We start from the raw sequence: 26,718 nt of genomic DNA on the forward strand, positions 1-26,718 counted from the left end.
GCCCTGGTTAGCACAAAAATCCTGCCCAGCCCAGTGCTTTTGCTGGGGGCTGGCTCTCTGTTTGCCAGCAGAGCCACAGGGAAGTGGCATGGAAGTGAAGAGCAGTTTGGTGGCATTGCGAGATGTCTGCATTTTTGACAAACACCCTGACTGAAAAGCTCATTTGTGCTGTCTCTCCTGCCTGGTGCACGTACCTCTGCAGCAAGGGCAGGCTTTGCTCTCCAGAAGAGCACAGCCAGATTCCTGAAAGCCACCTCTAATCTGCTTCTCTTTGAGCAATGACTTCACTTTATTAGCTGGGGGAAAAAAAAAAAAGAGTATTTCCCATGGCTAAGGGCTTCAGTTACATGGCAGTTGTTCCATATAACCTGATCTTCAATCAAAAAAAAAAAATATATATATATATCACAGACTATCATGCATGAGTGTGTGTGCAGGGGGAGGGTGGTTAACATCTCTCTGTTACAACTTGCATATTTTTCCATTCATTCTTACAATTTAGAACTGATTTAAAATGCAGGCGATCATGGCTAGGTCACCCATGTGCATATTCATTTTTCCTTGAAATCCCTAAAAAGCTGACGTATTGGAGGAGGAATAGGTATTTGCCAGGAGCCTGTAAATACCTGTCCGCCAGAATGAAGAGAAGTGAAAAGTCACTGCAGATGGCAGTGGGGGAAACTTGTGTGTGTATGGTCTGATTGTGCCAAAAGCAATGAGGCTGAATTGTGCAGCACAGAAATGACAGATGCCAACGATGCACTGCAAAAGGCCAACGTGTTTTAAATCTGGTATATATTGAGGCTGAGGCCAGGGAGAGTCTCTGTTTCCATCTGATAGGGTGTTTTTGTGCTGGTCTGACTTTACTGACACAAACTGAACAAACCCTATATCCAGGCCAGCAAAGACAAAGTCCTCGAGGTCCATGAGCTGTAGGGTGAGTGCTGAGGAGTGGCTGTCCTTAGCCAGCCAGCTCTGGGAGCACTGCAGAGGTTATTTCTAAGTCAAACTGATTGTCTGACATGATAAAGTCCATAACCACATCTGTTTTCAGGTGAGCAAGTTCAAACAAGACCATCCCAACACGTCCTGGATATAACTTCGCAGGAACTCCACCACAAAGAGCAAACAAAACTCTTGTTTTTAAGCTGTTGACACACAAGCTTGGTGGCATCCCTTCTGCTGCATGATTGCTTTATAACAGCAACTGCAGAGACACAAAACCCACGGTGTGAGGAGCTGTCTGCTCCTCTGATCAGCGTGTGCATTGCTGGGACCGGAGACCAGATGTGGTGTTTGATCACCTCTATTGATTTGGGTTATATTAATTGGAAATAATTACTCTGTATTACTTAAAAGGTGTATTATACCTCTGCTGAGGTTGTGCTGCCAGGAGAGCTGTGCAGGACCAAGTGAGCTGAGCCTGCTGGATGAAGGATGAAGCCTGCTCCCCATCAGGTGTATCAATGCTATTTAGTTCTGGGCCAAGGCACTGAGCAGCTGTACTGGAGAGACCAAGAACGCAAAATAATATGTAGGAATTGCAGCAAAATTCAGTATGTCCTTCTCTATCCACCCTCTTGGTGCTGTCAGTGTTGTATGCCTCAGATTGTGGGCCTTTAAATGGGGACTGCAAGAGAAAATAGACACTCCTGCCCCAAAATAATAATAATAAATAAATAAACAATAAAAATAAAAATCACAGCAACATGCTTCAGTTCCCAGGGCCATAGGAAAGCCCAGGTGGTTACTGCATGGGGGATAGGTAAGCAGAGGGGATTCCAGGGTGGCAGAATTCATGCAGGTGAGGTTTGATGTAGTGAAATGTCCCTTGCTCTCCTCCTTCCTGACCTTTGCCGTCTCGCAGGTCCTGGTCACCATGCTGATTCGCACTTGTTTCCTTTTTGCCTGCCTGCCCGTGGCGAGCCACGTCTGGGGACGAGGGGGCCAAGGTAAGGAGCCGTCCGCCCTCACTCTGGGGGGAGCTCTGGGGGCATCCCGTGGGGTCTGGCTGCCCCCTGGGTGAAGCTCAGCCCCAACCCTTATGTGGTGGAGCTCCAAGCAGCCCATTTCTACATATAAAGAGCGATGGGAGACCAGGGGGCCCTTTGGGGGAGGATCCCCATCCCACCCCCCCTGCAGTGCCTGTTCTCATCGCTGGCAGCAGTGAGACAGCCGCTCCCTTGCACCGCGGATGCATTTCAGCCTGTGTAAGGAGTGAGGGATGCTTATATGATCCACATTTGGAGCTTGAGAACCAGGGAGAAAAAGTGGTGGTTTGTTAGCTGCCACATCTGTCCTGCTCTCTGAAACTATTGCTGTGGAGCTGTATGGTGACACCTGGTGCAAGATTTAGGTAAAAGAGCACGCGAGGTGCAATCCTCCCGTACCATGCAGCGCTCCCACAGTGCCATAAACGAGCAGAAAATACCTATAGCATCTCACCATATCCTGTCCACCTTGATATTCCATATAAACCTCCGTGGAAGGGATCAGTACAAGGTGGTGAGTGCCCATCAGAGCCAGGACAGACATATCTCCATGCCATGCATCTCCCAGATGTGCCCGTGCAGTGTTTCCAGGCTTAGTTCCCCATCCGCCGGAGAGCAAGGTTACAGCATCAAACAGCTCACATCCAACATGGGGCAGAGAAACAGTGGAGCTTTCATGGCACCGGGGTTCATTTGCATCCAGCACATAATGGTGCCTCAGAGGATGCTGTCCTTTCACATCTGTCTGCGGACATTCTTGCCTTTTTGCTGGGCTCCTAGAGCGATGGCCGAGGAGCTGGACCACGCTCATGCAGAAGGAGACAGCTCCATGTTTCATCTAACTATGAATCCCCCTCATTGTTCCCTGATCTTTTACCACTTCTCTTAGGCGTGACTCTGGGATTTGGTTTTGCCCCTCTTCCCTCTTCCCCATGTTTTCTTTCTTCCCCTTCATATTTGCCTGGGGTGACGTGAATCTGAGCTTTGTTCCCCCTGGATAGTTATGTGCTTGTTGGGCAGCCCGCAGGAAGTCTCCGCAAGGAAATATTAGGGCACAGACACAGGGCTGGGACAAGCAAGTCCTCGCTGCCAGCTCTCACTGCTTTCCTGGGCTCTGAATTCATGGCAAAGCTGTCAGGAGATGGCTGGCATCATGCAAAACCAGATTAGGGACCTGAGGAGTCCTGTGCAGCACAAACGGTTTGCCAGTACTGAGCAGGATGCTCTGGGTCACCTTAAGCTTTTTTATTTTTATTTTATTTTATTTTTTATTTATGAGTAATGATAAAGGGAAAGAGATTGGTAACAACTGCAGACGATGTGGGCATTTGGGTGCAGATGTTTAAACCATGCAGGCAAAGGATGCGCTCACTCATGGCACATTAGGGCAGCCTGCTGGAAAGGCAGATGTAGACACAGGACCAGGGAGGAAGGGAAGTAAATTTGCTGAGTTGCCATCCTAAAGCCAGTCAAGTGAAAAAGCTTCATATGGCGGCATTTGTGTGACAGCACGGCTGCATTTCACCAAGGAATCACTGACTCAAAGTGACACATGGGCTGAGACATTTAGCTGGGCTTTAACAGATCTCTGCCAAATATGGAGCTGATAACAGAATACGCTCTTTCTTTGTTTTACCTCCTTGTCCTGTACTATTTTTTTCATCAGAATTTGCCATTTTAGTTTGCTGCTTCCTACAAATTGGCACGAGCTGGTGCCTGTGAGTTATGGTCCTGCCGGGAGCTGTTATTTGCACTTTATCAAGTTTTTTTGTTCCTTTCTCCTGCCTTTTTTTCTTTTTTTCTTTTTTTTTTTTCTTTTTTTTTCTTCCTCTCTCCCATTCCCTCTTTCTAGACTGGAGCTGTCCCTGAAATAATCTTTTTGCAGGATGGGATCCATCACCTGCGGAATTCCTGTATTTTTTAGCAGCCTGAGCCCATTGAGGAGCCTCGTTTATCCCTTTTATCTATTTCCAGCCCTTCCATTTCAGACATTTGCACTCTCTCTGAAACCAAACACACTGCATGAAAGCTCCCAGTGGTGTCTTTCAGGGTGGGAGAGGTGCAGAGAAGCCCTCACCTCCCGCTGGGCTGCTTTTCCTGGTGGCAGCAGAGCTCAGTGAGGTCTCACGTGGTGGCCCCTGGTGGGTTTCCTGGCAGAGGGGTGTCAGGGGATGCTGAGCACTCAGATGGGATGGTGAAAGTTCCCTCTGAATGGCAGCAGGCCCCAAATCCTCAGAGAAGGAAGCGTGCGGGGTGTTTTGTGCGGGTGTGTGCAGAGGGAGGAATCACATCCCTAACAGCACGGACACCCAGGGGCTCCTCCTCCCCAGGGTCAGGCCGCCTGAAACTCACGGTCCTCTCGGAAGACAGGCTCCAGATGAAATGGAAAGAGACCGAGGGGAACATCAACGGCTACAAAGTGCGGGTGAAACCCATGGCAGGTATGTGCGAGTACATGGGATGTTGGACCCAGGCAATTTATCTGTGCATAAGAGACTGAGACAGTAGGACTTTGGGGTCTAAATCGTGCTGGTGCTTGGGGTGAGATAAGGCAGGGGGAATTACCTGTTGGCTGGTTTGGCTTTAAGTGCTGATTACCTGCTCGTGCAGGGTGGACAAGGAGCCTTCCTGGCCAGCACGGACTCAATCTGTAGTGCGTGTTCAGAGAGAGGTGAAATTCAGCCCCATTCCCCCTGGGAGAAAGTGGAGCAGAAAACAGATTCATGGTGCTATGGTTATAACTGGCAGGACAAGTCACTGCTGCAGTGTCTGCCCTCATCAGGGTCTTGCTGGCCTTATTAGGGGGCTCCCTGCTCTCCACCAAGGATAGGATGTCCTTGACCCCATAGAGGGGCTGCTCAGCCTCCTGGCTCCCTGCCCCGACCAAACTCCTGCTCCCCCCGGCTTCTGGCGGTGGTGCTGGAAGGACACCACGTCCCTTGGTGTCTGGAGGCAACCCTAGCCTCGTCTGGCATTTATTTTCCAGTCGCTGCCACTTCCCCAGCTGGGTGGGGAGAGCAGGGCCAGCAATGCTCGTGCTCAGCCGCCTGCTTTTAGCTCAGCCCCCACCTGTTTGCCCAGCCGGAGCTGGAGGTTTCTCATTCCTTCCCTGCCCTGCTCCTCCTCGGGCCTCAGCACGGCGGCGGGGAGCGATGAGCATCCCGGGAACGTGGGGAATCCCCCAGCCTGCACATGCCTGAGGCTTTCCCTCTGCGTGAGCTGGGGAGCTCCGTTTCCAGCCCTGGGGACGGTGGGGTCAGAAATGCATCCATCTGCACGATTAAAGGCTCGTAGATCTTTTTTGAACGGGGTTTTAGGGAGCTGCTTTGCCCTCCCTCGCTTTGTTTTGTTGCTGTGGTCCCAAAGATTCCCCGCAGATGTTTGGCTGCTGCTTTGCAGAGCTGCCTCGCTCCATCTGCTCGCTGCCATGCAGAAATGTCCCAGTTTCCAGCTGCATCGCAGCCCCAGGACAAGGCTCACGGCCATGAGGCATGGCTGGAGGACCCCCTGCAGCAGGAGGAGTCTGGGGGTACTGCTGGTCCCAAAAATGATCCCTCTCCCCACAGAGGACAGCTTTTAGGGAGACGTGGGACTTGCAGAGAGAGCAGAGCAAGAGCAGCTGGAATAAGTAAAACGAGTCCCAGGTGCCACTTGGGACCTCCAGAGATGTCAGGCCACTTCCTTGCCCTGCCACACACGACCTCAAGCACATCTCTTGGCTGGATGTTTTCCTAGGGGGTGGCAGCCCAACCTTTGCCCTCCAAAGACTGGGTTTTCAGGCAGCACCTCCTTGAGAAGTCGGTGGGAGTTGCGCTAATGCTGGGTGGGAACTGGTTTTCCATTTTGGGCACGTAGCAGGGATTTAAAGAAGTTTTTCTCAGCTTTGGATGGGGGGAAAAAAGATTCAAAATCAGAGATCCGCAGAATTAAAAAATAAATTAGAGTTGACTGAGGTCCCCAGCCAGACATTCTCGGCATTTTAGCGGCGCTTTTTCTACTGTCAGCTTGAATTTAAGCTCTCGCAATTTCTGAGCTGTGGCTTCATCCCACCTCAGGGGACTCGGAGCAAGAAGTCATGCTGAAAACCAAGACTCCCAAAGCCACTGTGGGGGGGCTGAGCCCTACCAAGGAATACACACTGCAGGTCTACGTGCTCAACGGCTCCCAGGAAGCCTTGTTTGCCAAGAGGAAATTTGTGAGTAAGTAGGAAGAGCTACGTTTTACCATTCAGAGAGCTCTTGGAGGTACGGCTCTGGCATGTGCTGTGTAGAATATGCCACAAAATGGAGCCTTTTGGTATTTTGGTTGCAAGCTCGGACAGGGGCATGGTGGAGAACCAGGGGATGAGGTATGGACCATGGCTCAAGGAGCTGCCTGGAGTGACTTCTTATTTTTGTTCTTCCCACAGTAGAGGACCTCAAAAATGCATCCCAGGCTAGAAACAACCGCAGGAACGCGGGAGCTGCATCGGGAAAGAATCTCACCTCCGTGGGGAGCTCAGCAGCTGAGCACAGCGGGGGCGCAGAGCCCACCCCTCCACCCCCAAACGCTGTCTTGGTGCAGCCAGGTGGGTGCCCAGACCATCCTGCAGTCACAGAGGATGGATTTTGAGCCTCTGCCATGCTGCCAGCGCGAGGAGATATGGAAATTTTCAGGGGTTTTGCTCTGTCAGGGATGTTCTTTCAGTAAGACGCAGGTTGCATGGGGATAACACAAGGGAAAATTTTTTATTTTTATTTTTTTCTTCTGTTTGGAGCACAGCAAAGGACAGAGCTGAAAAGAAAAGGCAGAAGGGGGCTCAGCCCAAGGGCTCAGGAGAAGCCACGAGAAGCCAGCCCCATGCAGAGGCCGGTGTGACACAAACACCACCACCAGCCCCAAAATCATCCCAGCGCACTCCTGCAAGCTCGGAGCGAGAGTCTCTAGGAAAAGAAAAACCCACAAAGGATTCACTGAGGAGAGGTGAGAGGGGCTTCAGACACGTCCTGCTCTTTCTTCCCCGCTGTTTTCTCCAGTGATTGTTAAATACGAGCCCCCAACCTCCAGCCCTCTCTCTGTCACCAAGATTTTAGGAGTACAGATGCTGCTGCTACCACTCCAATTTGCTAAGCCATACATCGGGGAACTGCCAGGGATTGCTGCAAAAGTTTGGAGTTCTGCAAAACATCACAGATTTAAAGGCAAACTGGAGTTAGAACAAAAATTCCTCTGAGAGGGTTTAACTTATTTTCCTCTATTTGCCCTATTCACGTTGCCACCTCTCCCTGCTTCAGACAGACCCAGGCAAGTTTTTGTTCTCCAACAGACCCCAGATCCTCAGCACCAGCTGAGGATGTGTCAGGGCAGATGGCTCACAGCACTTTTGAAGTGGTGGATAAGGCATTGAGCAGAGCATCCCCATTTGGTCCCTCGAGAGCAGCAGGAATTCATAGCCATGAGACGAGAGGAGAGTAACCCCTTGCCATCCAGATGCAGCAGGTTGCAGTTATCCATTTCCTTCTACCAAAGATGGGAAAAAAAATCTGAAAAATACTCAGGGAAGATGCAGTCGATCAGCAACATGCCCTATCTTATCCTCTGTTAAGCTGCAGGCCTGGGGTGGGGAGAAAGGCAGGGCTGGAGGAGCTGTGATGCCAGCGGGTTTTTACGGAGAGATGGGATTTAATATAAAGCCACAAAATAATTACAGCCCACAGGGGATCTCACGATGGAATGGAATTAAGCAATCACCTGCAGTTCTTGGAGACTTAGGCTAGATAGAAGGGAAGCAAGGGCTGGGGCTGAGATGTAATGGAGCTGACAGCTTGCAGAGAGCAGAGCTTGGGCAAGGCACGCTCTTCCTGGCAGGCTTAACCCTTTCTTTGTGGAAATGGAGCTGCTCACCACTCTACTTCTTGGTACTGAGGTGGTTGCCCTTAGCCAAGGGTTTTTTCCAAGGTGCTGGGATGTGTCAGGCTGGCAGATGGTCCAATCTGCTGTCCAGACACGGCCTTACGCTGCAGGTTTGGTTCTTATCTTAAAACTGTTTTTCCTCCTTTACAATTCTTCTCTCAATGTCATATGTTATTCCCCTGCAGGTTCCCAGTTTCAGTGTGACACATCTGCAATGACTGATATCGTCCTGCTTGTGGATGGATCGTGGAGCATCGGACGCAGCAACTTCAAGCTCATTAAGGAGTTCCTGAGCACTTTAATTTCCCCATTCAGCATTGCCCAAGACAAGATAAGAGTAGGTAGGACACTTCCCTGTTTCCTGACCTTGGGAAATCCCTCCAGAAATAGTCTGTGTTTGACAGGAGCTTGCTTTCCATTCCTGTGTTATTGTGATGTCCTGGGGAGCTTTTATTCCTTTGGGCTGGGGTCCTGCATGCTTCTCTTGACACTTTCCCACCCTGTAGCATGCAAGAAACAGCTGCACAGTGAGCAGAAGCAATGCTGCATGGGCAGCACCCGGTCGGGTGCTGAGGGAGGGCTTGATGCTGAGATACATTTGGGGTCTGCTGCCTGTCTCTGATGGGATGCTCAGCCTACAGAGCACGGCACAGAAAGATGTGGTGGCAATGCCACAGTGGGGATGCTGTGGGCTCAGTTGGGAATGGTGCCGCTTCCAGTTCTGAGGGATGCTAAACACAAAGGATGGCACTGCCCAGGCTGTGTGTGAAACTGGGCAGTGCAAATCCTTCCTGCTGGCCAGTTTGACCCTGAGTAACACTGAAGCCTTATCAAATGTATGGTTAAATACCACCATGGAGAGAAGTGGAGCTAGTAGCCAGGTCTGCTCACCCCAGCCCAATTTTTATTTTGTGTCACCCTACCACGCCAAACTGACTCCTCCTACCCAAAACAGGAGCTTATCTTGTCTTGCATGATGCCATTAGCTCTTTCCTTCCCCAGGGCTGTCCCAGTACAGCAGCGATCCCCGCACGGAGTGGGACCTGGGTGCTTACACCACGAGGGAGCAGGTGCTGGAGGCAGTGAGGAATTTGCGGTACAAAGGTGGCAACACCTTTACAGGTAACCCCACCTCTCAGATCTCTGCTAGATGGGATGGTATCTTCCATGGGGAACAAGGCAACTGAGGGCAGGGAGAAGAATAAGGGCTGGGGGTTGTCTGTCAGGCTGTGGCACCCTATCCCTCTGTCCTCCTCCCCAGGCCTGGCGCTGACCCACGTCCTGGAACAGAACCTGAAACCAGATGCTGGCGCCCGGCTGGAGGCCGAGAAACTGGTAATCCTCCTGACTGATGGAAAATCCCAGGATGATGCCAACCTGGCTGCTCAGACCTTGAAAAACATGGGCATAGAGATATTTGCCATCGGTAAGATCACAGCCATTGATCGGTCGTGGGACAGAACCAAGCTGCTTCCACTCTTCTTCTTGCTGAGGGCTACGTTCCCTCAGCTTGGATAAGAGTATCCTGAAGTTGTGAAGGTAGTAAGTAGGACCATGTTACATCATGTCTGAGAGAAGAAAATTAAGCTGTTTGTTCAGCACAGGCAGTGTCTTCAAAGGGGCTTTAGTTAAGAAAACAAGAAAACAAAGTTGTTCACATGAGAGATTTTTCACCTCCAATCTGTAAGGACTTCTGCCAGCCTCAGAAACTTGTGCCATGAGAACAATGTTCTCAGCTGTGGAATTAGGCAAGAGAACATTGTATTGGGGAGGACAGGAGAGCTCCTTTGTAATTACTGCCTCTCAAACTTCCCATTTCTCTGAATAATAACGTTATCTGCTCTTCACTAGCTGGCAGTAATAATGAGACAGAAAATGGTCTTGAGTAGCTCTGTCCTTGAAGACTAAAGTCTGCTAAAGAGTAATATGTAGACGATAAACTTACATAGAAAACTCTCCTAAAATTGCAATCCCCAACACTTTACGTGCTAATTTAAGTTGAGAACACAGAAGCAAGGTTTTATTACATGGGGCTATGTACCTAAATGGCTGGCACTGGGATTTCTTTCATGGACTGAGTTTAGCTGCTGAGCCTCAGCTGTGTCGGGCAGCATGATGGATTAACAGCTGAAATCTCTTTTGGATGTCTGGTCCTGTCTGGGTTCTGTGCTTTTCCTCTCTGGCTAGAGGAAAAAACATTGTTTTGTCCTTAGACATCAGGACTCGCAGTGCTTTTGAGATAACTCAAGAGCAAAGGGGGGAAGGGGATGATCAGAGCTGTTAGGTTTGGACTCGGACAAGCAGGTGGATCCCTGGGCAATGCTCAGATGACCTTGACACTGGCAATGGAAAGCAAACTCAGCTGTGTGCTGCAGGCCAGGGGCAGGAGGTGCTCCCGGCTGAGGCCTGTGCTCAGCGTGGTGCTGTGCTCCGCTCGCAGGGGTGAAGAACGCGGATGAGGCCGAGCTGAAGCAGGTGGCCTCGGAGCCGCTGGAGCTCACGGTGTACAACGTGCTGGATTTCCCCCTGCTCAGCAACCTGGTCGGCAGGCTTACCCGGGTCCTGTGCGCCAGGATCAAGGAGAAGAGCAAGGAAAATGCAGGTGAAGTGAAACCTCTCAGCGAGGGCTGAGCTTTCTCCCTGTTGCCAGCCTCATTCCTTGCTTGATCCTCTCACACCTATCCATCCATGAGCTCCACCACCTTCTCAGCACCATCTAGCTCTTCTCCTATGCTGATCTCCTTTCTCTGCCCTATTGCTGCCTGGAAATGTTCCTTGCCATGTCAGCATGTTGGCCATTGTCTTTTACAAGACCCCCTCATTGTCTTTTACAAGACCCAGCTCTGCCAATAACTAGCAATAATTAGCACTGTAGGGAAGAGGGGGCTTCTATTCAGTCCCATTTATCCTACTGTGTGATAAATATATTGTGACCACGTTCTTCCCCAAGTTTCTTCCAACTAACAGGAGGAAGAAAAAGCAAAGGGGCTAATATTAGGGAGAGTATGTGGAGGCAATAGGAAGAGGAGATAGCAAAATATCTAACTATGTTTTTTCCACCCTTTAAGTAATCTCCAAGGAATCTTCAAGTTAAAACCAGTCTATTATTATTTTATTATTCTTTTTTTCTGGAGGGCAGCTTGTGTGATGAACAGGGGAGTGAAGAGCTACTCCAGATGTTAGCTTAGATTCCTCAGGAGGAATATCATGTACATATTTCCACCTCTCTCTGCTCTAAGATTTGCCTAAGGAGAGCAAGAAAGCCAAACTTTTAAGCAGACTTTTATTTTAACACTCTGGAGATTAATAAAAATAATTACGTTTGTTCTTATTAATTTGTACTTATTAGATGTTTTTTTTTTTTGAAAATACGTTTTGACATTTTCACAGATGCAGGTTAGCCTAAAGAAAGACGTGTTGTATTAAAAAAAAAAATCAAGATAGTCTTATATTTAATTTTAACGGACCTTCATAATTGAAAAATCATCTTTTGAATACATGCAAAAATACAGATTTCTGTTGGAAAAAATATTCCCAGCTCCCAGCAAAATGCACAGCCTATTCTCTGTGGAGTATTTATGTTCCGGGTGCCCAGTTTTAAAATATTTATATAACAGCAGTTTGGAACAGTTTCTGTGCTCTGTAAGAAAGGGGACTGCAACTTGGTTTGAAAAATGTTACTCGTATTTATGAGCTAGGAAGTATGCTTGGTATGAGAAGTCTGAACATGAGAAAGTAATTGTGTTTTTAATTACTAGGTAGCACTGTGAAAGATATCCCCACAGATATGGGTCCCCAGCTGAGCCCCACTGACCTTAAAATATCAGCTGTGACCTCTAAGAGCATGCACTTGACCTGGAGTCCTCCTCTGAGACCACCAAAGAAATACCGGATTGTGTATTACCCATCGAAGGGTGGCACCCCCAAGGAGGTGAGGGGCCTTTTTGGCCATCCGAGGCTGCGGTGCCTTCCAGGCAGTGGCTGGGGGTTTTGGTAGGCTCGAGTAGATGGAGAGATGAGGGTAGGAGTGCAGTTATCATAGGGCATCAGTGAAAAACAGATGAAATTAAACAAGCAGTGAATGCATAAGCAAAAAGCTGAGAGGATGGCAAGACAGAGGAGGAAAAGGGATGAACATCATGTTGCTGAAACTACTGCAAGCCATGCTGATGCGGAGTTTTCTCTTGCACAGCATTATCCCCTCCCTAAAGCATCTGTTTTGACTCAGGATACATGGGAACACAGATTTGTCCAAGGACGCTGATCTGTGAAGGATATAAAAATTTGGAAAAGCAAATCTAAATACTTGATGGATTGCCCTTAGTAATATACTTTAATTTTTGTTTAGGCCTGATGTGATAAGACAATTGGTCTTGATTAGATCTGTAGGTCCCTTCCAACTGAACTGTTCCATTCGTTTCCGAGCGTGTTTAGGGGCTTGTGCTTGGTGTTTGTACAGATCCAATCCTTAGAGGACAGAAAAGTTCACAGCCTCCGATCTCCTCATTTTGGGGAGGGCAAGAGAGCTTCCCCAGAGATACGAGCTGTCAGAAAATTCAGAGGGCAATCAGACTTCGTGTTTCTGGGCACAGATGTGCTACAAATAAGCCATGCTAGCCCAGGAAGGCTGTTCTTTTGCTAGAGGGCAGCTGACACCGCCCTGTCCTGACAGCCCTCCTTTGTGCTTTCAGGTGATTTTAGATGGAGCAGTCTCCTCTCTGAGGCTTTCCAACTTGACCTCGCACACGGAGTATCTGGTGTCAGTGTTTCCTATTTATGACACCGCTGTTGGGGATGGGCTGAGAGGCGTCACCTCCACACGTAGGTCGTGAGTAGGGAGGATCACTCCAATGCGTGGTTGTGGTAGGTGAGCAAAGCTCTGTCTTTGCAACCACCTCAGTCTGGAGCCTGGCATTGTATTTCCCACCTCCCTGCAGTTCAGATGGTCCATCTACAGCTATCTCCATCCTTGGAGATGTTCAGAGTTTGACTGGACAAAGCCCTGAGCATCCTTCTGTAATCTGCCCCTGCTTTGAGCAGCAGAGTTGGGCCACAGACCTTCAGGGGTCCCTTTCCACCCATGTCATTCTGCACCACCACTCACCACCACTGTGCTCAGCTCACCCTGTCATGGCAGTAACACACCATGCTAAAAACATCTTGCTCCTTTGCCATCACTGGGCTGCAAATGAAATAACCCCATTCCTTGCAACGTGATCATCCCACTGTGTTAGACATGGGATGGATGCCCACCAGCTTGCAGTAGCTGCTGTAAACCCAGCTCCCCTGCAGGGTTTGAGCTCAGACCTCGCACACTGAACCTGGGCTTTCTCTTCCACCAGTGCCTCTGTCTTCCCCCCGCTCCCTGCGTGTCTCCGAGCTGAGCCACAACAGCATGAGGCTGAGCTGGAAGGCAGCCCCGGGAGCCACGCAGTACCTGGTGCTCTGCTCTGCAGCCCCTGATGGAGCAGAGGACTATACGATGGAGGTAGGGCTCAGGAGAATAACAACAATATTGGTTTTGCTCTGTCTGGGCTCTTCTCATTTACTTTAGACCAAAATGAAACCCTCTCCATGTGGGATTTAAGTAGTGACCATTTTATATAGAGAGCAGACCTGAAACAGGAATCTTTGGGGCTCCAGGGACAGAGCTCATATCTGTGCAGTTCCCAGAGTAATTTCTGTATCCTTGAGGCTGTACAGAAATGCCTTTGTTTTGTTTATCTTAAAATATTAATTAAAAATTTGTTAGGGCAATTTTCACTGACCTTTAGAGAGCGAACTACGACACCATATAAAAGCAAAACAATGCTCAGAGAGTGGAAAATTGCTAAAAACTTCTCAGGTCCCTTTGTCATGTTGCATTTTAATAAGTTGCCTGGAGTACCTGTACAAATGTGCATCATCTCTTTGACTCAGATTCCGCTCCTGATGGCACAGCAATAGCTGCAATTAAGGCTTGTACTCTGCTTTAAGTGTACAATTACATATTTATTTATTTTTTTTTTTTGAAACATTCAGAACATTTGAAAAGAAAACAACATTTAAATTTTTATTTGAGCATGTAGAGCATTTTTCCGGTTGCCTACCTATGGGATGCCTGATAAACCAGCATTAAAATGTTCCCAACCTTTTATAAATCTGTGCAGACTTCTGTTAAGTCCCCAAGGTGGATTTCTGCAGCGTGCAGGCTGTGGCTGTGCAGTGTTAGCGGCAGGTGGCAGCAACCCAGCCGCTATCGCCCTGCTTGCAGCAGGCAGCTCCTCTGCAAGCCTGGCTTCCCAGGCCCCCAAGGAAAATGGGATTCTCATCTCTCACTTAAAACCTCAAGTTCTTTGCTCTGCTTCCATCCTCTCTTGCTGTGTGACTCAGGGATGTTGGTGCCTCAGTGTCCCCAGGGCTGGGCTTTGTCCTGGGGGGTGTCACTGCAGGATGTCTGCAAACAGAGATCTACTCTAGCTTCCTGCTATGTGGCCTTCCTTCTGGGGGAGACTTTCACTAAGAATAGGGGTTTGGGATACTCCAAACTTAATATTTTCAGCGATGAAAGCTGTTCTGCTTTCTACTTTCCAGTTCGTTCTGATTTAGTGAATTTCCCAGGAAAATCACAGTGAGATTTGTCCTTAGAAGCAACAAATCACTTCCTGCTCACTTCAGATAACTCCAGATCCACCAAAACAGTAACATCTCTGTATAAGACATTGATACCTCAGCAAACCATGGTGGGAGAAAGTGATGTGAACCCCAGATGTGCTTGGTGTCCGTTGGGAAGGGAAGCAGAGATGCCCTAAGCACTATGAAGCACCTCTCCGAGTGTGCATTTGTCACTAGTGATACAAAAGGGACCCTGGCCTGTGCCTCTGTAAGGTTTTGCTCTGCTGATGGTGTCAGAGGGTGCCCCCAGAGCTGAAGGGTGCCCCAAAGTGGCTCTCGTTGGCAGGTGAAGGTGGCCCAGCCTGAGGTCCTGCTGGATGGGCTGTCGCCCAGCACAGAGTACTCTGTGGCCGTGTATGCGATGTACGGGGAAGATGCAAGTGATCCAGCCAGCATCCAGGAAACCACCTGTAAGTGCTGCTGCTATTAAAGCTGTTATTAAACCCTTCAGGCAGGATGGTTTTGTTACAGGAGGTACTTCTCATATTGGGCATGTGGCTCATAAACCCTGCCATTTTAGGCAAAACCTGATATTAAACCCTGATATTAAGCAGATATCAGTCCCTGAAGGGACCTCTAATCCCTTGGTGAGCTGTGAAAAGGAGTGAATTTCCCCTGGTAAAAGAGGACTCCTGAAAGAGCTGTTCCCCGAGGTCTTTTTGTTGGGGGGAGAAAAGGGGAATTACTTTACCATTTCTCCACCTAAAGCCTTTCATGACACCCCAGAGGCACCTACAGCAGAGAATATTTTCCTCCATGGTGAATGAGTTTTTTGCAGTGCCCTTGAGTCCCCCCCGATACCTGAGCTTCTCCGAGCTCAGCCACGCGTCTGTCCGTGTCAGCTGGGAGGCTGCATCGCAGGCGGTGAAGGCTCACCACGTCACCTACGAGGCGAGCGGAGGGAGCAACACCGGGGAGGTGAGTGCCCACTATGGGGTGCCAGACACTGCCCTCTTCTCAGGGAGCAGTCTGCTGGCAGGATTTTAACTCCAAAATGGGCGTTTTTGAGGCAGTTGTCAGCCTTGTGCCCTCTGCAGCTGCCTCCACGCTTCTCTCCTAACTCCTCCTCCTCCTCTTTTGCAGGTTGAGGTTCCTGGCACTGCAACATCCACTGTCCTGAGGCCTTTGTCCTCCCTTACCCAGTACTTCATCAGTGTCAGGTCCACGTATGATGAAGGCGACTCCTTCCCGATTACTGGCAACGTTACCACCTGTAAGTAGGGAATGGAAATGGGTTTTGTCCTGTTTCAGGTGGCACAATTGGCTTGTGTGTCTGAACCGGGATGTTTTGAAGACTGGTCCCAGCAGGTTATGACCCAAAGCCTTGCACAAAACCCAAATGTCTGACTCTTTGTGTGGTACATGCCCAGCTCTGTTATGTTTAAAATGGGGTGGAAGGAATAAAGGAAGGAAGCAGATGAGGGAAAAGCACTGTGTGTTGCTAACCTCCGCGTCCTTGGGAGCGTTCTCCTCTTTACAGTACCAGAGCGACACATGTCCTCCCCACAAATGAAATAATCCTCCTTAATTAGGGTTTTAAAAGTGATTTACCCCTCTCTGTCCTGATGGCTGTTGTCATTTGGGCCTGAAGAAGTGAAAGACAGGCTGGGCTCGGACATCTGCTCGGTTGGTGTGTTGCTCCCCGACCATCTGCTCCCCACCTTGGCTCTGACGAGGCGCTGTCAGCGCTTCAGCTCCGTTTCCTTCTGTGTCCCTCAGTAAAGGTCCCCCCGCCGCGGGCACTGAAGGTGACCGAGCTCTCCGGGAACAGCCTGCAGCTGCAGTGGGAAGCTGTTGCTGCCTCCGACGTGGTTGTCTATCAGATCAAATGGAGCACAGCCGCTGGGGAGAAGCCTCAGGAGGTACGGACCCGTGCACAGCTGGGGAGGATGGGTTGGATTTGGGTCTGCTTCATGGCTCCGTGCTCACCTGCAGGAGTGGCAGGGAGAGATGCAAATCTTTTGGGGTTGATGGGCTCAGGAAATTCAGCAGATCACCACCACTGCCTATGCAGTAAAAATTTAAAGACAGGGTCTGGCCTGGGCCCTGCTCTGCACATTGCAGTCGTCACCTTGAGTGCTGGAAGCAGGAGGGACAGCAGGGCGGCAGGGTCAGAGTCCTCCAGGCTCTTTGAAGATTGCAGAAGTGTTCTGGAAAAAAACCTCAAGGATGAAATTCAATAGGGACAAGCAGAAAGTATTAAGCTTAGGCAGGAATAATTAACTACAGGTATACAGGATGTCGAATAAACCGCTAAGAAGCAATTCTGTAGGAAAAGATCTGGGGTTGCAGAAAATCACCAGCCCACAATGTCAAGTTGTTGTGGAGAAGACAAAGATAATACTCAAGTATTTGTGGTGGTGATAAGCAGTGACTGCTTTGGGGATACTGCTCCTCAAGAAGGATGAGGACAACTGAGGAGAACGACCAGACCCAGAGCTGATGCAGCAGGGGAGGGGATGGACCAGGTGGCCTCTTTCATCTCAAGCCCTTATTTTCAGTATGAGTGCAAACAGCAGTTGAAGTGGATCAAATATGCATGAGTCTCCCATAAAAGGCTTCACATTTGGGCTGGAACAGGGGTATACTGGGGCTTCTGTCCCCAGTACAGCTAAAGGATGGAAACTGAGCAGATGGATTTCATGCTCGTGGCAGGTTGGCTACTTTTTGTTAGAGCACTGTCCCATGGTATTGATGTAGCTGTTAAATATAACTGGCCAGCAATGCATGGGCATCTACTCTGCATTAATTAGGGCTGGAACTTTGCCTTTGCTTAGATTTGTACAACCCATAAGAGTTGACTTTGTCCCCAAAGCCCTTTGCTAACTCGTTTGTGCCTGAAGGCAGTCTGTGAGCCAGACCTTTGGATGGCACGAACTAGCTTGGGGAAGCCTGGGGATTCAACTGACTCATTTCTTGCCCTGCTGTAGCTCTCCATCGCTGGAAATGTGGCAACTGCCATCCTGCCAGGCTTGCAGAAGAACACAGACTACAAAATATCCATCTGGGCCTACTACAAAGATGGTGCTCGAAGTGACACGGTCTCTATTCAGCACAGGACCAGTAAGTGATCGATGCTTGGTATCCACAGCCCAAGAATAACAATAAGGGCATGGGATCCCTCAGACCCAAGCACAGACCAGCAGCTCAGATCTGTTCTTCTGCAGCTCTTAAAACCCAAACCTGAATGTCTAAAAGTGGCTACAGATATTTAGGTTCCCATCTGAGCATTCTGAATTTCTCCTGAGAAAAATGGGCTGGGCAAGCATGAGCTGGCTGATCCATTTCTTTCCCCTTCTGTACGGTGTATTGATGAAAATGCATCGGCTTTCTGTAGGGTGCTCAGCTGAATGTGCTGCCGTGCTGCCTAATAAATGTTTCCTGTTAGTAAAATATTATCTGCTAAGGAGGGTGAGGACTTCTTTAACTACATCATTGCTGAGCTGTGCATCATCTGAGGGCACTTAAAAAATGAGAGAGAATCCTGCAGGCAGACTCTGCATGGAAGCATTATCTAAATCTCGCTTTGTACTGGCTGGATATGAGGTTTAAAAAGTGGTATTCCCAGAGGTCCTCTTAATTAATATTGCCTGTATAATGGCTTTCTTGGCAGTGAATGGAATACAATTCATTCAGCAGCAGCAGTTCTCTCCTCCATCTCTCAGCTCTCAACCTCTTTTGCAGAATAAAGTCTTTTAGGCTGGTGTTGAGCTGATGAAGCTCAGAGTAAATGGCAATCCTGGAATAAGAAGCTCAGGTTTTATTAATAATGAATAACAATAGCATTTGTTTACAGAAAGCTAACCTCAGGCAAGTACCTGGGAGCTGCATGTCAACAAGAAAAAAATAATAATGAAAGCATCCCACAGCTCTATAAGAAAAAAGGGAATATTAGAGCTGTTTAGAGGCTTCAGAAAAGCGAATGACTATTTTAAAGCACAAATTGCAAAATGTTAAAGGAGCTGTCTCAGCCCGCCGCAAATGATACATGATGGTGCTCTTCTATGTGCATTTGGGCAAGCAGTCCTTGCTTGGATCTGGGATTCCTCCTGTGGAGGAGCAGGGTGCAGAGGCTCAGGAGGCAAGTGAAAAGCACAGATGGTGTCCTCTGTGCCAGAGGTGCTTCCTTCCTCCTGGGCAGCTTCAGGAGCTGACCTTTCCCCTGGCTGTCAGATCCATGCCATCAGATTCTGCAGGGCCTGCGGGCTTTCCAGAACAAACCCGACTTGTAAGAGTTTACTTAACTTTCCTTTTGTTCACTTAAACAGAGCCTCCACTTACGTCAGCTGAATGAAATAGCCAATGCAGGCAGCAGAGATGCAGAGGTATAGCACAGCACTAATAATAGCGTCGTTGAAGTGACTTTTCCTCCCACACTTGTTTTCTTCTCTGCTTTACCTTGCGGTGATGCACAGCAACAGCCTCCAGCCTGATTCAGCTCCCAGCAAAACTTGGTTCAGCTTCAGGAAAAGTAGGCTCATTTTGTCTAGAAAAAAGGAAGGAGGATCAATGAAGATGCAAATAATCTTTGTTCAACGTGTGCTCTAAGGTCACCTCAGACTTTGCTGGGTGGGCAGAAGAGCTTGTTTGCACTGCAGGTAAAACTGCAGAATAGAAACTTCATAGCCTGGGTGTGTGTCCTTGGCTGCCTTTAGGGCTCACTCATCATTTTTAGTCTCTTCTGGGGAAAAAAAAAGTTCATTTTTCTCTTTCCAAGACTTCTTTGTCTTCATATCAGTGTAGGTTTAAGGCCAGAAGTTTGTACAGACCAAGAAACTGCTTGGAAACAAGCTCCTGGAGTAGGTGACCCCATGCTCGAGTTCCGTGTTTGAGCAGTGGATGGATTTATCCCCCTCTGTCTTTCCCTTATTGACCCCCCAGCCTCTGCCCAGAGAAATCCCTCCAGCATAACAGCCTCTGTTGCCAGATCCAGTTTGCTACACAGCAGACCCCAGGGAAAGAAATGCATTTACATAATTAAAAGCTGCTCAGCTTTCATCTCCGGCAAACCCTGTTCTTGCTGACCATGTCTCAGCCCATCACCCATTTGGGATACATCCACATGTTGTAGTGCAGGGCCAGGAAAAGGGGAGTAGCTCAGGCTTTGTACATGGGTCCCCTCCCTGAGGCTGTGGGTGGTGGTGTGAGAAGAGCTAGGCAAAAATGCTGTGTGCTGGAAAAGAATTATTTTAAAACAAAGGACAAGATGAGAAATAGTAGAAATGATGATATATGAGCTTTGATCCAGGCTTAACCAGCAATCAATCTATTTTTACACTATTTCCAGATCTTTGCTGAAATAAAAGTACATTTTGGTCTTTGTGGAGGCTGTTCTTTGGTCTTTGCCCACAATACATACAAAGGATCTCTTTTCCTCATGTTTCCGGAACTCTTCTCCCCATCAAAGATTTATTTATTTATTTTCTTTTTTTTCTGGTCCTAGGCTTTGAATTTCTGAATGCTTGAGTTGTACCATGTTGTACTCAGGCAATCCTCATCCCTCCAGGCTCTGTTTCCTCCCCTGCCTGGTCCCCGAGGTGACTGCTTCTGCTTCGAGCCCTGGTCAGCAGCAGAGCAGTGAAACATTCAGGAAGGGACCTGGAAGCACACAAGGCTGGTCCCATTTACACGCACCGCTACCAAACTTTCACACTGCTCACCTTTAATCCCTGGCACAGATTCCCGGAGCCCACCCACCAACCTCTTCATCGACTCCGAGAGCCCCACCAGCCTCCAGGTCCACTGGAAGCCCCCCGAGGGCCGCGTACAGCACTACAAGATCACCTACAGCCCCGTCTCTGATACCAGTGCTCAGCAAACAGTAAGGCTCCAGCTCCTCTGCAGGGGACAGGCACCAGAGCAGAGGGACACGGGGACAATTTCACACCCAAGGGAGCCCTGCTCACTCCAGTAGGATGTGCCCTAAGGATAAGTGGTTTGCAGGAGTACAAACCCAAATTCTCTTCCCTTTACTTGCTGGCATGGTGTTCTGTGAAGAAGACTTTCAGGCTTCCTTGTGATTATGTAATTGTTTTTGTCCATCAAAACTGCTAAAAACACTGCTTTTTTCTCTCCCTGAACCAGGGAGGGGAATTCTCCAAGGCAGTGTTAGAGGATCTAACAGTCTACTGCCCCTCTGACTTGGGGAGGTTAAACTTGAACCTTTTAAAATGCACATTTGCAGACAGGTTACTGTGTTATAAGGATCGTTTGACCCATCCGCAAAGGGAACATTGGGAATTTACATATTTACATAGGGAAATGCATGGACAGAACTTATCTGATGGCAATGTATAGCCAAGCTTCCTCGGTTTACTTTTACCTTTGCTTGAACAAAGTGGGGATGATGCCCTGAGCATGTCTGTTCTGACACACTACTAGAAATCTCAGTGTAACTCCAGGGTGTGAATAAAAGTTAAAATGCCCAAATGCTGAGCTCTTTTTTCCACTCTGTTGTAGATCATGGCTTCTGGGAAAAGCAGCAGCGTGACCTTGCAGTCGCTGCTGCCTGACCGAGCCTACAAAGTGATCGTTTCAGCTGTCCACTACACGGGAGAGAGTGAGAGCACGTCTGCAACGGGCCGGACAGGTGAGTGAACCCATCAGCTCATGCAACTTCATTGCCTTTCCTCTATCAGGTCCGAGGTAATCTCTACAGGGGCAGTGATGTCCTTGCTTGCACTGGGCTATGGCTGGGGCCATGGTTTTGCTCAGCAGGGTGGACTGCTAACCTGGAAAAGGGAAAATCCTCCCCCAATTTCTGCAATTTATTTGCAATTGAAGGATGAGCAGGAAGGGCTGGTGGCCATGCAGATCTTGAGCCAAGTGTCACGGTTCTGAACAAGAGAGCTCACATGTATGTTGCTTTCTCTTTCAGCTCCTGTGATGTCTAAACTGCCTTCAATACGAGGATTCGTCCCATCTAAAACAGAAGGTAAGTCACCCATAAAGGCTGGCTTTGGTATTTTATTTATTTATTTATTTCCCTGTAATACATCACACAGCATGGGTCCTTCAGGACAGGCAGGAGCTGGTGTGGCACTTCTTGACAGACACCCCTAGGGACTGTGAATCTGTCCAAGGAGAGGCTGGAACCACTTAACCTTAAAAGCAGGCTCACCCAGTAAAGAAACTGATGGGGGTATTTAAAGGGTTTCTGCACAACTAGACCAAAATGGAGCAAGGAGAATGATGACATGTTTTAAATTAAAGTTCCTTGTAAAGTCCCTTATTAAATTTAATGAGCATATGTTCTCCTCGCTGATATAAAGCAAACTTTGAAGCGGACTAGTTGTTGAATTAACAAGGTTATAAAAAGCTGTTAAGAAGGAAATACTGGAATACAGATATTGTGGCATTAATGCTTTTTTCCTGTCTACTTGAAATGATTCTAAACAAAACTGCAGCTTTAAAACTTACTGAGGGAAGCCAAGAAGCAGATTAGATGAGTAAATTTTAGTTTGCACCCAACAAAGAAAAGAAAACTAGATTTGGTTTTCAAGTGGCTTATTGAGGAACTGTGCAGGTGTTCAGATCACAGAGGAAAATGCTGTGAACTTTCAAGTAGAAAACAATTATCCCCTAATGTTGGTGTAAAATTTATTACAGCATGATCACTGGAAAGATCACAGGAGAAATACTAAATTGTGTAATTTATAAAATAATTACTCTTTGAAGAAGTGGAGATAATATGTAATAATTTTGGCAAGTCTGTTGGATGTGCAGTAAAAGACTCAAACGCTGATATATAACCAAGTTACTGAGAGAAATGGTCTGACATTGGTGCAGGGGCGGATGTTTGTTGTACAGTGACTGCATTCGGCTGGGGTTTGGGGAGAAAAACAAAAAAACAAAGAGAACAACAAGACAGCAGGAATCCTAGGCTGGGAGTCAATGAAAAATCTTCAAAGCAGAAGTGCACACTGTCAGAGCCAAGGTTCCTTTACCCTGACTCTGATGTGCTTTGTCTGAGCCGAGCATTGCCAGATCAAAGAGCTGTGAGCAACCCAAGTGCTGGAAGGAGGTGAGGACCCCCAGGGCACCAGCAAGACGGGCACTGGGGTCTGGGCGAGGGTCAGAAGGAGCTGCCTGACCCCCAGGCAAGGCAGGCAGATACCTGGTAAATGGGCAAAACCACAGCCTGTTTATATGAGTTTGAAGGGAAACTTATTTTTCTTCACCTCGCTTCAATTCTGAGCAGTGGTTTGCATTTGGAAAGCTGTTTGGTTTCTGTAAGGGGGAGGAAAAGAGCGGGTGTGTGGCTTGTAGACACGTGGCATTGTCCTGCATGCAGGACATCGCTCCACAACCAGGGGCTGTTCAAGTTCAAACAGGTTGTTTTGAGGCTTAAGCTTCAGTAACTGATTTCTTAATGTTTCTATAGATTCCTTTAATGGTTTTATACTCAATTCTATGGGAATTATGGTACACATATGTAAACCTATGTATTTGGTCAGATAACGGAGGTCATGGGATCTTGTTAGCCTTTGTGTTTTAACTCTTGGATTCAGCAGTTCCACAACCACCAAAGTCATTTCTTCATTTTCCCTTTCTTTTTGTGTTTGATTATGACTTGATTATGAGTAATTACATTGAACCTCCTTTGGACTTAGGAAGCTCATGTCCCATCCTCCCGTGGCACACCACCTTTACATTTTTAGATCCTTTAAACAAAATTAGGTATGGACAATTGGAAGCCTTGCATTTCTGATGAGGTGTGAAATGGCATGGATGTAAAAATAGCAATATAAAGGTTATAATGAAGCCTTAATATAATGATCTGCTGGATTCTATTATACAGATGACCTAGAAAAACACTTATGAAATAACCCATCTTGTCAAGTGTCCTTGATTTTCAGGGATGTTTCTCATTTTGCATCAAGCATTCCCTTTGTCCCAGCTCCATCTGGCATCCATGGCCTGGGATTTAAATGGCAGCAGATAACTGAAAGTAGCATTCGTGCACTGGTTCCTAAAACACTCCCTTACCAAACCATTTATATGGAGAGTGCTCATAACCGCGGTGCCTCATGTTACAGCCTGTTCTCCCCAGCATCCTCGGATTTTGCTTTCTGCCCTGTGGCATATTAGAGGATTTATCGAGTGAGTTTCTGAAAGGGGACCTGCAAAACTTTGCCAGAACTTTTCGTGTTTCTCAAACATGAAGAAGAGCAAAAAATTAGGCATACTATAAGGATCCATGTAATTGGAGTGTATACCACGTCAAAGTGCATGTGCAGCACTGCATCTTTCCTCCCTTCCTGGCTATTATTAAAACAAACAAAAAGCAGGTTGATGCCTGAATTTTTACTAAGTGTATTTTGAGTTCCAGGTACAACATTTGGAACTGAAGATATGTTTGTTTATTTTACAACGTCACTAATATGCATGTTTAAGTAAAAGAACTATTAAAAAATTTAAGTGTTTTGATGTCTGTTTTAAAAAGAAGCTTGCAGAACGTAATGCTCCCTTTTATTTCATATTGCAAAGTGCTAGGTGTTTTAGTCAAGAGAAAGTGATCATGAAGATGTTTGATGATGAAAGACAATCTCTTTTTTTGTTGTGATGAACAAGGCAAGGAAGAACCTTTATGTCTGCATAAACATAAATTTTGTACCTGTCTCCATATATCTAAACAAGGTTCAAGGTCAGACTCTGAATTAAGCTGTGTAATATTGTGATATTCACTGTTTTTTGTTGTCTTCCATTACTCAGCCCAGACGAATTGTATTTGTTTTGCTTTAGTAATCCCTTACTCTTTTTCCTCTAATTTTTTCCCTTTTATTTTCTTCCCACAGCCTGCCCCACCATCAGCTCTGCTGCAGGTTCCATACGAGGTACGGTATCATACCAATCCCACATAGTGCTGGGCTGTAAATGTTCAAACAATATCTAACAATATCTTGCTTTTTGAGAAATATGCAAGAGCTGATCGGGGGGGGGGGGGAATGGTTTTCCTGCCCTGAGGGAAAGGGGAGGACTCTGTGAATGAAACAGGAAAACAGCCTTTACCAGGTGAGACCTGAGCCCCTTCAAATGCTGACAGTGAAGACCACTTTTCAAGCTGAGGGCCAGGAAAGAGACAGATCCTGCCCCAATCTGAATGGCTGAGTGTGTTTATAGAAAATGGAAGACGTGGGTTAAATTGCTGCGCTGCCAGGGACTTGACCCTTGTTCTCATCTGCATCCAGGGTGATTGCTCTTCCCATCAGGGTCTGGGCTATTATTTCACAAGTCTGTCTTTGTTGCTCGAACAATCTGGCTTTATATGAATAATTATTATTCATTGGGTGCAAGACAGAATTAATATGTTGCTTAAGGCTTGTACCTGAGGCGTGGGACAGCCTGCTCCTTTCCTCGCTCTAGCGAACACACAAAGTTAAATGTACGCAGTGGGGTGGGACCAAAACAGGGAGAAAGCAAAAAGAAATGGCTGAAATCATTACATGGCAGATTCACATTATATTAATAATATGATTATGTTACAATATGGTTATAATGCATTGAGCTTTGTTTTGCATTTTTGCACTACTGTGTTTCATGCAACTCCAGTGCCATGAGCCCTATATCAGAAATAAATGGCTCAAGTGGATCATTTATTTTAGAAAACACCCTCATAATGTTATAGGGGAAAAAAGTACAACCTGGAGCAACTTCCAAAAACAAAATAACTCAAACCAAGCAACTGCAGGAGACAGTAAATAGTGAAAGGGTGAGGGAACCCAGACTGAAAAGTTCATGTTGTAATGAAGTTGTAGCCCTTCCATTTGCAAGAGAATGAGCTATCTCCTTCATCCCACCCTGCTGCAAACTCAGATAAACTAAAAAAAGAATCCCAATTGCAAGATCTTGTCTTACAGAACAGAAAACTGAAATGAGAAAATGACTCAGAGCTTTAATGATGAGCCAGGGAAGTGAGATGAAGCTGCTTGAGCTGGAGAGGCGATGTCAGAGATGTCAGGGGAGAACCTCTGTAGGCTGCATAAGGCAGGTCACCCCTGGGTGCCTCATGAAAATAGAGAGGAATGGAAATGCTCATGTTTTAAAGTTCTTTTCCTTTTTCTGTGACTCTTACATATACAGCATTTCAGAGCAGAAATAATTCACTCTTCCTGCCAGCAATTACTGGACTGGTTCCACGTCTTTTGAAGATAATATTTTTGCATCTATTTGAAATGGAGAATTTTATTTTTTTTTTAGAGTAATTTCTCACTTGTTTTTCATTCGGGAGATTTGAAAACAAAATCGTGGCAGTCTCCATCTTTAGTACATCCTTCTCCAAGAGGCAATTACAGCAAATGTATGCAGAGGGTACAGACACAAACTGTTTTCCTTGGCTGCCACTTGTGGAACATGCTCCAGGTTTCTAGTGAGTCTGTCCAGCCTTGCTGATGTCTGCTGCTGTGGCCTTTTCTCCTGTTGCTAGCCAGAAGCTCATTCTACCTGCTCTACCATCACACTTGTTTTTTGGCCACTCTTTTCTAACCACTTAATTTTCTCCTTTTCTCTGTCCCAGGGTTTGATATGATGGAAGTGTTTGGCTTAGTAGAGAAGGAATATTCCTCCGTTAAAGGTGTAGCCATGGAGCCGTTCATATTCAGCGGATCCCGCACCTTCACGCTGTTCAGGGACACTCAGCTCACCCAGAGGACCAGGTGGGAGCAGAGCTGCGACCAGCATTGTGCTCGCTGTTGGGCTCATGCATACGCATTAGCTGTGCTCACGGCAAGGGGAGATCACTGATCTGTGTATGAGTGATGAAACCCCACTGGCAACTTCAAAATTAAATTGTAAAGATGATGAGCTAAACTTTTCACTGTCTGGAAAGCATGTCAGATGTTTTTCCGTAATACATGAAGAAATTAACCTTGGACTTGCCTCAAGATGAGTACGGGATACATCCTGCAGAAGTTAAGAGGACACAACATGGGTATTCGTTATTCACTTCTGTGCAGCCCAAAATTTTCAATTTCCATTTTACAGAGTCACTTATTTTGCAGCGTTAGTTGCTGCGATGGACGTAAGGCTTATGTCACGTACAGGCACTGCACGGTCCTTCAGGCATTCTGCCCACAGCCACGCACACTTCAGTGATGGCATTTTGAGGTCAGGTTTTCCTCTTCAGTCCCTCCTCCCGGCATCTCTGGTCTGCAGGCAGAGCTTGGCTTTAGAAAATATTTGT

At 47.3% G+C, this 26,718-nt stretch overlaps 1 protein-coding gene across 2 annotated transcripts in view; it reads left to right on the forward strand.

Annotated features, from left to right (window-relative positions):
• Positions 1-26,718, forward strand: part of COL20A1 (collagen type XX alpha 1 chain) — a 44,583-nt gene that overhangs the window by 1,988 nt on the left and 15,877 nt on the right. The window contains exons 2-23 of one of the 2 annotated variants that reach the window (XM_068700808.1): positions 1,868-1,952; positions 4,322-4,432; positions 6,047-6,190; positions 6,400-6,558; positions 6,753-6,953; positions 8,069-8,224; positions 8,886-9,005; positions 9,145-9,309; positions 10,324-10,485; positions 11,642-11,814; positions 12,575-12,704; positions 13,226-13,371; positions 14,824-14,947; positions 15,316-15,455; positions 15,621-15,750; positions 16,257-16,399; positions 17,468-17,600; positions 20,216-20,358; positions 20,997-21,126; positions 21,415-21,471; positions 24,335-24,373; positions 26,053-26,191. In XM_068700808.1, coding sequence (XP_068556909.1) covers positions 1,880-1,952; positions 4,322-4,432; positions 6,047-6,190; positions 6,400-6,558; positions 6,753-6,953; positions 8,069-8,224; positions 8,886-9,005; positions 9,145-9,309; positions 10,324-10,485; positions 11,642-11,814; positions 12,575-12,704; positions 13,226-13,371; positions 14,824-14,947; positions 15,316-15,455; positions 15,621-15,750; positions 16,257-16,399; positions 17,468-17,600; positions 20,216-20,358; positions 20,997-21,126; positions 21,415-21,471; positions 24,335-24,373; positions 26,053-26,191 — 2,918 coding nt within the window. In that variant the 5' untranslated portion in view covers positions 1,868-1,879. The remainder of the gene's footprint in view (positions 1-1,867; positions 1,953-4,321; positions 4,433-6,046; positions 6,191-6,399; positions 6,559-6,752; positions 6,954-8,068; positions 8,225-8,885; positions 9,006-9,144; positions 9,310-10,323; positions 10,486-11,641; positions 11,815-12,574; positions 12,705-13,225; positions 13,372-14,823; positions 14,948-15,315; positions 15,456-15,620; positions 15,751-16,256; positions 16,400-17,467; positions 17,601-20,215; positions 20,359-20,996; positions 21,127-21,414; positions 21,472-24,334; positions 24,374-26,052; positions 26,192-26,718) is intronic. The other variant, XM_068700809.1, reaches the window with a different exon arrangement.

This window comes from Anas acuta, chromosome 16 (assembly GCF_963932015.1).
Source record: "Anas acuta chromosome 16, bAnaAcu1.1, whole genome shotgun sequence".
NCBI classification, from domain to species: Eukaryota; Metazoa; Chordata; class Aves; order Anseriformes; family Anatidae; genus Anas; species Anas acuta.